Genomic DNA, 11,172 nt, shown 5'->3' with positions numbered 1-11,172 from the left:
CCTATGAAGGCCAGAACGGTACACGAGGGGGTGGGTGGCCAGCACCACGCCCGACCGCCTTTGTCTCCCCAGTGGCGATGTTTACACACCGAACCAGGTACTCATTTAAGGCTGAGTCGACCTAGGAGAGGCCCAGGACCGGTTCAGATAATCGTCACTGGGTGTTAGCCGTGAGCGGGAATCGAACCCGGGTCGCCAGGTTCATAGCGCAGCGCGCTAACCGCTACACTACCGCATACACACATACAGACACATACACACATACACACACATACAACAACCGCCATTCGCCACTAAGTGGCGGTGACGTCACCACGACGCTTGTGCCAGGCCATGTGCACCTTGAGGCCACGTGAAGTGTCGAACGCCCGCTGGCAGGAGGTCACGGGGCAGACCCAGGTGCCACGGGTCGACTGACCGAGATGACCGAGATGACTGGCTGATGCACCACCTGTGCCCCCTACTGTGCCAACTTGCTGTGCTTTAGCCACCCGGCGCTCCGCTCGTTGTTGTGAGCGTCGCTCCTCCGCCCTCCGTTGTTGTTGGAGGGCGACTGCCTCCAACTGCCCAGTAGCGTCCTTCACGAGCCTCCTCCACTGAGGCCGATCTTGACACCGCTGGTACCAGTCATCGGCAAGTCCACTCAGCTCCACGTCCTCCTGTACCACATCACTCCATCTCTTCTCTAGCCCGTGCCGCGCCCGTTTAGCCCCCTCGATCCGGCCGAACAAAAGCTGTTTAGGCATGCGGTGGCTGGGCATGCGGGCTACATGACCCAGCCAACGCAGCCTTGCCTGCCGGAGGAGCTCACTGATGGGACTTTGCCCAGATCTTTCAAGGACTTGTGAGCTCCTCACACAATCCAGCCTGGTTAAACCCAGGATGGATCGTAGGCAGGCCAGCCTAAATGTTTCCAACCGGCGAAGATGCTCCACTAGGGGGGTCCACGTTTCGCAAGCATAGAGAAGGGAGGGAATGACCGTGGCCGAGAAGACCTGAAGCTTCGTGCGGAGCGACAGACCAGGTAGCTTCCACACAGCGTTACGCAACCGATGAAAAGATATTGCCGCTCGACTGATTCGGAGTGAGACCTCTGCTGATAAACTGGAGCCGGTCATGAGCACACTGCCCAGGTATGGGAAACTCTCTACTCTCTCCACAACTGCCCCATCACCGATTGGGAGTTGTGGGGGCGGAGTGCCCGATGGTACAAAATACCCAGGCAGGTGCTTAGTTTTGGTGGGGCTGATGGTAAGGCCCCACCTCTTAGTGGCACGCTCCAGTCTCAGCAGCAGCGTCTCCAACTCCTCTTCTGAATGAGCAGCTATTACCAAATCATCGGCATACATAACGTGGTTGACCAATAGGGAGCCATCCCTTGATCGCACCCGGGCGTCGATCAGCCTCCCATTGTATCTGTACCAAATGGTAATTCCCCCGGTACAGCTATTGAAGGCTTCACGAACTACGCAGTCGAAATAGATGTTAAATAATGTGGGAGCCAGAGGACATCCCTGTCGCACCCCAAGGTGTACAGGGAAAGGCTCCGACTCCCGGCCACGTAGTTTTACCCGGGCCCGCTCACCATCATGAAGGTCCTTAATGATCGTGAGCAGAGGGTCAGGGACTCCGAAAGCACGAAGAACAACCCAGAGCCCAGTCCTACTGATGGTATCATAGGCCTTGACCAGGTCAATAAAGCAGAGATGTAGGTCTTTTTGGAATTCCCTACACCTCTGCTGTAGCAGACGGACAGAAAATATGGCATCTGTGCAGGACCGCCCTTTCCTGAAACCACATTGGGGCTCCGCAAGCCTCTCCTCAGCATGCCTAGCAAGGCGATGTTGAATAATCCTTGCCAGGACCTTACCCGGCACACTGAGGAGTGAGATGCCCCTGTAGTTGTTACAGTCGGTACGGTCCCCCTTCTTAAAGAGGGGGACCACCAGGGCATCCTTCCAGTCCTGCGGAACCCGTCCAGTGGTCCAGACTGTTGTTATGATGTCATATAGGGCAGTCTGTGCACAAACGCCACCCTCCCTCAGCATTTCGCCTGGGAGATCATCTCTGCCCGGTGCCTTCCCTGGTCTCAGACTCCGGATCGCCCTCAGTACTTCCTCAACAGCCGGTACCTCAGCCAGCCACTCACAGGGGGTGACCTCTTCCAATATTTGAGGCACCGCAGCCTCAGCAGGGTTATCCCCACTTTGTGCCATGATGTTTTCCTGGCTGAGAGATTTTCCCTCCCCCAGGACCTCACAGAAATGCTCAGCAAATCTGCAAACCTGTTCCTGGGGGTCGGAGATTGGATCACCGTTTTTTCCTCTAATGATGGTAATAGGTGTGGCGCTGCAGGTTACTTTTTTGATGGAGTTAAATAGTGATTTGTGATCGCGGGCCACTGAGGCAGACTCCATCTCCTCAGCAACCCGCGACCACCACCCATCCTTACAGCGCCTCACGGCTCTCCGAACCTCCGAGCGAAGACTGCGGTAAACCTCCTCATTCTCTGACGTGGGATGCTGTAGGCGATGAGAGTGGGCCTGTCGCTTTTTCTCAATTAACCTGAACACCTCCTCCGTCAGCCAGGGTTCCCGGGGAGGTCTGGACCGCGTACCCAAAGCAGCCATTGCAGCTGCATGAGTCACAGTCTTAAACCTCGCCCATTTACCCTCGACATCAGGTGGAGTGGGGGACGATGCCAACCCCAGCTGCAAGCGATGATGAAATTCTCGCTTGCAACTTTCATCAGCTAACTTAGACCAGGCCACTTTTGGTTGGAATGGGATCCTGGGTGTACACCCACCACCGGAGTGGAAGAATGGCAGGCGCATCTTACAGATGACTAGTCGATGGTCAGAGGGCAGATCAGCTCCACGGTAGGTCCTGGTGTCAAGGACATGGGCTCGCATCCGCTGGTCCGTCACTACGTAGTCCAGCAGATGTTCTTGCTTAGACCCGGCATGCATCCATGATGTTGTGTGGATGCGCCGATGCCGGAAGAGCGTGTTGGTAATTACAAGCCCATGGGCTGCACAAAAATCTAGCAGCCTCCTACCGTTATTATTGAGCTGATCTGGCCCATGCCTTCCAATCACTCCAGACCAGGTGCCAGTATCATGACCAACTCGGGCATTGAAGTCACCCAACAAGATGACTCTGTCCCGAGTGGCCACTTTAGCCAGCACCTGTGACAGGAGGTCATAGAAAGCGTCCGACTCATCGGCTTTGCCTGCATCCCTCCACAGATGTTCGTCTTCGGTGGGGGCATAAGTAACCACGACCACCACTCCTCGCCTCTGGTTGATGGGAAGGCGAGCCCAAAGTATCCTGGGGCTTACAGCTTCCCACACCTCACCGCCACGCTCCCACGCCCCCTTCATTCTTTTGTTCAGAAGAAGAGCCACACCCTGTTGTTTGGCAGTCTCCTGCCCCGAGTAGAGGACTGTCCACCCCTCATGGTGGCAGGAGCCAGAACCGGTCCACCGGACCTCCTGAATGCCACAGAGATCCAGGCGGTACCGGTCCAGCTCCCGACAGAGGAGTGGCAGCCTCTCCTCCGCAGTGAGCGTTCGAACATTCCACGTGGCCATCCGCAATGGTTTTTCGTTGTTTCTGGAGGAGCCCCGAGGGTTAAAATTCAATCTCCTGGCTCCGCCAAATGGGGTTTGGCCAGGAGACGTCATAAAAGCCTGACCCCACGGGGCCTCCGGCACAAGCTTATTAATTACAGGTTTATGTTTACTTCGTAGTTTAGTGGTGGTTAATTGAAGGTGGAGGGGTTACCAGCCCCTCGCACCCGTCCAGAGCCCCCGTTTAGCCACTGTGGTGGTCACAGACGCCATGAGGGGAGAGGCCAATGGGCATTGGCCCTCCCCCCACAGCACTGCCCACGACAATGTTGCCCGTCCGGCACCGCGAGGAGGTAGGAGGTTGTTTTACCGGACTACACACATACACACACGTACACACATACACACACATACACACACACATACACACATACACACACATACACACATACACACACATACACACATACACACACATACACACACATACACACATACACACACATACACACACATACACACACATACACACATACACACACATACACACACACATACACACATACACACACATACATACACACATACACACACATACACACATACACACACATACACACATACACACACATACACACACACATACACACATACACACACATACACACACATACACACACATACACACACACACATACACACACAACACGTTGAACTTTGAATCCTACGTTGGTGTAATTATGTATGGCGGCCCTGCGATTGAATTTCGTGCGAGTTCAAGCCTCCGCTTCTCGTGCCTCGAATCCCTCGCCTATTTACGAATTTACGACACGTGTATCGGCTAAATGTCCACAATTGGTCGTGTGGACGCACTGCACAGCGGCCAGGATTCTCTCCTAGTGTGAATAGCACGGTTAGTTGGGAGTATGAATCCCATTGAATGTATGTGCTGCACACGGTAACACAAACTAATTCTGTAAGACGCGTCTAAGCACCTGGGATTAGCAGTTGGCGACGTAAGGTGCGAAAGAAGTTCAACATACATGCGTGACACCACCTGCCTCCCGGCAGGACTATACAACCAACCCCTGTCTCAACATGTCCGTTTTTCCACGAATAGCAACACAACGCTACAGAAACGTTTTACTGGTAGGAACCTCCTGGTTACACCAGCCCACAGGGGATTATTGTGTCCGTCGTGCAGGGAAGGGCTGGGTGGGGAGGGGAGGGTGGGGCTGGGTGGGGCTGGGTGTGGAGGGGCTGGGTGGGGAGAGTGGGGCTGGGTGGGGGGTGGGAGGGGAGGGGCTGGGTGGGGAGGGGCTGGGTGGGGAGGGTGGGGCTGGGTGGGGGGTGGGAGGGGAGGGGCTGGGTGGGGAGGGTGGGGAGGGGCTGGGTGGGGAGGGTAGGGCTGGGTGGGGGGTGGGAGGGGTGGGGCTGGGTGGTTAGGGGCTGGTCACCAGCCCCTAAACTCAACGTTAACCTACTCACGCCGGCTTGTGCCCGCCCTCACAGTCGGGCATATTTGCGGAATACACCACGCCGCAGTTGACCCTGGCCATTGATCGAGCAACCCAACGTTCCTACCAGCACCCTCCGCAGGAATGTGTTGTTGCTATTCGTTCATCTTTAGCAGGTGCAGGTGTGGCTCAAAGTTCCCGGGGCCATCCAGTACTAACAGTGGCTTTCCTTGGGTAAAGTTGATCAATACAATTTGATTTAAAGCTTTCGTGACTGCAGGGATTCAAATCATAAAACGTATTTGATTATTTCCCTTCTACGTGACTTTACCGAAAGAACCAAGAATAACTGAACAAATTCAACCGCGTGAACAAATTCTCGTGGCCGAAAGTTAAATGTACATTTTAAAAAAAAATACGTTTTATCATTTTGTATATCTCAGAATCTGAATGTGTGTTGATCCTAAATGGAGGAATCCGATAAGCTATAAAGCTCTTTTGTTTTATAATTTTATAATTTTCCTTCTACGTCACTTTACCGAAAGAACCAAGAACATGAATCCCTGCAAGTCACGAAAGCTTTAAATCGAAATTTTGTTCAGTCGTTCACGGGGCTGCCGCGGATTTCTAATCGCTGCCGCGGATTTCTAATCGCTGCCGCGGTGACGTCACCGCCTCCCGTGGCGACCGTTGCTAAGGCGACGAGCGTTTGAAGCCGGCCAAGGCGTCCTAGGCCCAAGGGCCTTTCCAAGTTCACATTTTGTAACACATTTTGTCGCCACCAGCCTCCCCCCGTCAGAGGTACTTTCACTTCTAAAGCACACCGACAGCAGACATGGCGGGATTAAGCGCGCAATTGAACGCGACGGCTTTTAACGTTTCGCGTCGGGAGTCGTGAACGGGATGTCGGAGACTTGCGGCCTTGTGCAGGCTTCTCTTTGGCTGATGCTTTCCGTTACAAAATTTTATTTAAAAAACTCTTAAACAACTGCTGCGATAAACATCTTCAATGTTTGTCGTCCTACATTTTGTTTTGGCAGTACGTGTTTTTGTATCATTTGCATTGTCTTTTTTTTCTCTCCCTTCATATCAGCGCCTAACATCAAGTGGCCCAGAGTTTTCGTGTCTTATCGTCTGTAACAAACACATTCTGGCTGTGACCGAGGTCGTCCGAAATGTGGTTGATCGCGTACATTATCGAAAGCTAAGCAGGCTTGAGCCGGGATAGTTCTTGGATGCACGCTCACCGTGCATACCAGGTGCTGTAGGCTGCGTGGCTGCGTGGAGTGAGGTGCAGCAGAAACATCAATTGTACAGCACTGTTCAGAGCGGTCCAGATGTCCTGTGACCCCTCCATTAATTTACCCCCCCCAACATGTTTTCCCTTTGCATATTAACTCGTTTCAAATAAACCTTACTTAAGACATTAAGTTTAGGAGAATTAAATGGGGGTCAGAAGACATCTGTACGATCTTTCTTCTTAATTATGAGTTTAATAATGGTTCCCCTTTTTTGTTGAACTGTAAGACATTTCATAACGCTGACCGTATGGGCATTAAAAAAAAAAGTCCATGAAAGGGTCTCAGGAACGAATTAGGTTTGTAAGCCGAGGACTGCCCGTATACAATCTCAATTGTTATTGACAGGCTGTGGTGGTCCACTGACGTTTAAGTGGCGGCAGCGTCGTCATCACCATCACCATCATCACCATCCTGATGACGACCCGATCCAAAGTGAGGAGCCCCCTGCAGAAGGTGCAGAGGAGCATCGACGACGTGAAGAAACGTCTCGACGCGCTCGTCGCCGAGGAGCGAGACGGCGGGCAGCGGAGCAGCGGCCCCGGCAACAGGGAGCTGGGACGGCGCTGCGAGGACCTCCGGGCGCACGCGGAGAGCGTCCGGCGGGAGCTCTCCGCGCTCGGCAAGGCGGACGAGCCGGCGCCCGTATCCGACTACGACGGCAAGAAGCAGGAAGAGGAGCGGCGCTTGCAGCGGATCCTGGCGGAGCTGCGACAGCTGGCGCAGCGGTGTGCGCCGCCCGACAGTCGTGAAGGCACCGAGAGCGAAGAAGAGGATGATGAAGAGGCAGAGGAAGGAGAGGATGATGATGAGGATGAAGATGATGAAGATGATGATGAAGATGGTGATGATGAAGATGGGGAGGAGGTAAAGCAGGTGAAGGGGGCGTTGGTGCAACAGGCAGAGGAAGCGGAGGGTGGAGGAAGGCAGACGAGAGAGGTGCAGCTGAAGACGTTTGTTGCGCTCAGCGACTTCACGTCGCAGGAGGCCGGCGACCTATCCTTCAGGAAGGGGGCGGTGCTGCTGGTGCTGAGCAAGAAGCCCGACGGGTGGTGGGAGGCGCAGGACGAGCACGGCGCACGCGGGATGGTGCCCAGCACGTACCTGCAGCACCAGATGCCGGACAAAGTCCAAGAAGACGACCAAGATGATGACGAGGACGATGACGACGAGGATGACGAGGAGTCAGTTCCTTCGAGCGAAGAGGAGGCCGGCAGCAGGCGGCACGACACCTCGTCGGGGCGCGCCCTCAAAGCAGCTCTAGACGACACGAGCGCCAGCGCCGCTATGACGGCGACGGGCGCCGTCCCCTCGGGATTCCGCCCATCTACACTGCACCGGCTGCTGCTGCTGCGCGGCGAGAGCGCGTACGAGTTCAGCACGCGCGGCCACCTCCTGCCACGCCTCGGCCCCTCGCAGCTCTCCTTCCGCGACCTGCAGTGGAGCGAGGAGCTGGGCGGCGTGAGGCCGCGGACGTGCCGCGTCAGCCGCACCTTTTACCTCGCCGGCGCCAAGGCCATCCCGCCGCCGGGGCCCGGCGTGCAGGTGGCGAGCCTCCACGTGCGCGTGTGCCTGTTTGACGGGCGCCGCGTGCTGAGCAACGTGCACGCGGTGCGCGCCACGTGGAGGCCGCGCAACCCGGGCCGCTGGACCTTCTCTCCCCGCGTCGGCGGGCTGCTGCCGAGTCTCTTGGACGGCGAATTCTTCGCCCGCTCCGACAACGCCTCGCCCAACCTCGGGCTGCTGTTCGAGCTGGGCATCTCGTACGTGTTGCGGTCGCGTGCCGCCGCCACCGATACGTCACCGGCGACAGAGCTGGAGCTCGGCGAGCTCAGCTGCGGCTGGGCCTTCATGCGGCTGTTCGCCGAAACCGGCCTGGCCATCGCCAGCAAGTCCTACGAGCTCGATGTGCACGGCGGCACCCCCTACGAGCGCGACGTCGAACTGGACCCCTCGGCCGCCGGCCGTGCCGGCGGCGCCCTCCGGCAGATCTTCTCCAACGCCAGGCCGCGGCTGTTGGTGAGGGCGCGCACCCCGGCGGCCCCGCTGCGGCAGGCGCTGGACCGCCTACCGCAGACGCTGGTGAGCTGCGTCTGCTACGTGTCGGTGCTCGTGATGTACCGGCAGCTGCTGGCCAGCGCGCTGCTCGAGGGTCGCGGCGACGAGACGGACGCCCGGCCGGTGGCCGACGACGTGCTGGCGTCGCTGGGCGAGCTCGTCGGGCTGCCCGACGTCATGGACGCGCTGCGCAGCGTGTGGGCCGAGCGGCGAGCGGGCCTGCGCCGGGCGGAGCGCGCAGACCGCCGCCTCATGGAGGAAACTTTTCGGCGGGCTCACCGCGACACGGCGCAGCTGCTGCTGCACCTGGCGAACCTCCCGCCGAACCGATGGGGCCACGGGCCAAACGAGGCCGAGAGGTGGATGGCGATCGGATCCATCCTGAGCCAGGGCCGCCAGGCGGGAGGCTCCCTGCTGGGACTGCTGTCGCCCGAGCTGCAGCACGAGCCGTTTCACATCGACCAGGTGGCGTTCTCGCTCACGAGGGACGCGCCGGTTCACGCACGGGAGAGCGGTGGCGGCAGCGGCGGCGGGGAGGTCGCCGAGGCGGTTTAGACGGTCGTGTGGCGGACACCCGGATGAGATCTGGTGACTTGGACGCGGGGTTTTGTGGATGGAGAGTGTGTGAGGCACCAAGCTACAGGGCACTGTAAAAGGCAGTTCTGCAAAATGTATTCTTTATACTATACATATTGTTTAGGGAGGCAGGAATAAATCTACTCGGCTTGCCACACATAGTAATGTTCATCATGTCACTATAAAAGTGATGTTTTTAATTCGAGATACTGGAATTTGGACAAAGTCCAAAACTACATTTAACGTGATGACCTTCAATTGACTGTACTTGAGAACTTGCTTTCATCACTGGCGGCTGTCTCGATTCGAACTCAGAATGTTTTTATCAATAAGTATTTGTTTTGCATTTTTCTCTAGTTATGCTATCAGCATTGTGTCATGGGACGGAATACATTTCCATCCAGAACTCTAGTAGCTAGCAGTGCATCACCCCGTATCAGAGAACAACAACGCTAAATATATGGGGTCACAGAACTACTGAAGTCACTTCCAGCAGACCTCTTTATCTACACTAGTGGCACAGCTTTCAATGCCAGGCAAATATTGTGTGTTTAAATTAATTGAACAAAAAAAATGTAATACTCAACAGCTGTAAGAAGCCAAATTAAGTGAAAACCAAATGTAATGTGATGGAAGTATTTTTGTACAGTCATTGGTGGGTGGCGAGATAGTTAACAGGCGAGCGAGGTAGTTAACATATCGTCATGGTGGTGAGATATTAATTACCTCTCCTGGTATGCAGGAGATCGTGGGTTCGATCCCGACCCTGACACCGGTATATTTGGAGTTTGCGTGTCTCTCTCCCTGTGGTCGCCTGGATTTTTTCCGGGTCCTCCGGTTTTTCTCTCCACATTTAGAATCAACGTGCGTTTAGAGTATTTGGCTGCTATAAAGTTCCACATGATGATAAGCCGCTTTGTTGAACTAATATATATGGCCAAAGCACTTCTAAAAAAGAGGAGAGCTGTATAGCTCAGTGGGCCTTACCTAGTAAAATAAACAATAGTTTAATATGATCATTGGTTTTTTACCCTTCTATCTGGCAATAAAACTGACACCTTTTTACAAGGAGTCATGTTTGCATAGACCGCAATACCTGCAGTCATAATACAAACAAAAGACATAACTCTGATAATGTGCACTGTCCTTGAAGTTGATTGGTCCACACCCGAGACAGCTTTCCTTAGAGCCTAGTCTCACATGGGTTGGACCAGATGACGCCAAAAGGTGTCAGTTTTGTTGCCAGATAGAAGGGTAAAAAACCAATTATCATATTTTTACTGGCAAATGAGGTTCCCATAGAATAGTTTAATAGTTTCTAGTTTATCAGCTCACCACACTTGAACGCCCAGTTTAATTTGTAGGTGGCTATGAAACTCTACTGACTCAGTACTCCTGATGCGTGAGCTGCCTGGCCTGTACGCAAGTGGATTTTCTACACGGTTTTGAGCGTTATTTCCCCACATGCGCTGGGGTTTCCTTTGGTTGTGTTATTTCCTCTGACAGTTAGTGAAAAGGAACTAAATTAAAAAAATGTCCAAAGTCAATCCCTCCTGAAATTGAGTCTTGAAACTCAGAATTCTTGACATTGATTGCCTCGTCAGCTGTCACATTCGTGTGGGACCAGAAATCTGCCTGTGGGATTGTTGTCTTGGTACAAAGTTGTCATTGCTGCCAGTCATCCAAATACAGGACGCTCCTGAAAATTACTCTTGAGACTCAGGATGTTCTAGATAATTAAAAGTATATTTGTTTTATTCTATTATATCTGGTTATACCACGTATGCTTTAAAGTAAATGTAGACATTTTTTTGTCTCCAGAATATTGAAGCAAAATTGCGGTTTTAAAAATAATGCAATCCTATAAATTGATAATGGAACCCATGTATTTACGTTTTAAATAAAGTGTGTTATTTAAACTGTAACCCATGATTGTGATCCACTAAATCTTTAAGGTCAAGTGGTCATCACCGATGCCATTGATGTCACCACACTTAACCATCGTACAAACTACAGCCCAAAACTCACCCTCCGTGTAATACTTCCACAAGCTGGAAGATGGAGCTATAGCAATCATATCCGAAATCACCATCAGTCATGATCAATCCACTGCTGGATTAAGGCCTGCAAACCATTACCATCTTTCACAATCCGCTCTGTAATACTCCACCAAGCACCTGCGCATCAGATGATGCCAAGGCAGCCTCTCAC

At 53.7% G+C, this 11,172-nt stretch overlaps 1 protein-coding gene across 1 annotated transcript; it reads left to right on the top strand.

The window, feature by feature from the left end:
* Nucleotides 1-5,718: 5,718 nt before the first annotated feature.
* NPHP1 (nephrocystin 1) lies at nucleotides 5,719-9,039 on the top strand. The gene is made up of 2 exons (XM_078611459.1): nucleotides 5,719-5,830; nucleotides 6,676-9,039. Exon 2 carries the CDS (start codon nucleotides 6,745-6,747, stop codon nucleotides 8,938-8,940), a length of 2,196 nt encoding a protein of 731 aa, XP_078467585.1. The 5' UTR covers nucleotides 5,719-5,830; nucleotides 6,676-6,744; the 3' UTR covers nucleotides 8,941-9,039.
* Nucleotides 9,040-11,172: the final 2,133 nt, after the last annotated feature.

The sequence above is a fragment of the Lampetra planeri genome, chromosome 36 (genome assembly GCF_965212315.1).
Source record: "Lampetra planeri chromosome 36, kcLamPlan1.2.h2, whole genome shotgun sequence".
In the NCBI taxonomy this organism is placed as follows: Eukaryota; Metazoa; Chordata; class Hyperoartia; order Petromyzontiformes; family Petromyzontidae; genus Lampetra; species Lampetra planeri.
This window is presented reverse-complemented; position numbering and strand designations above follow the sequence as displayed.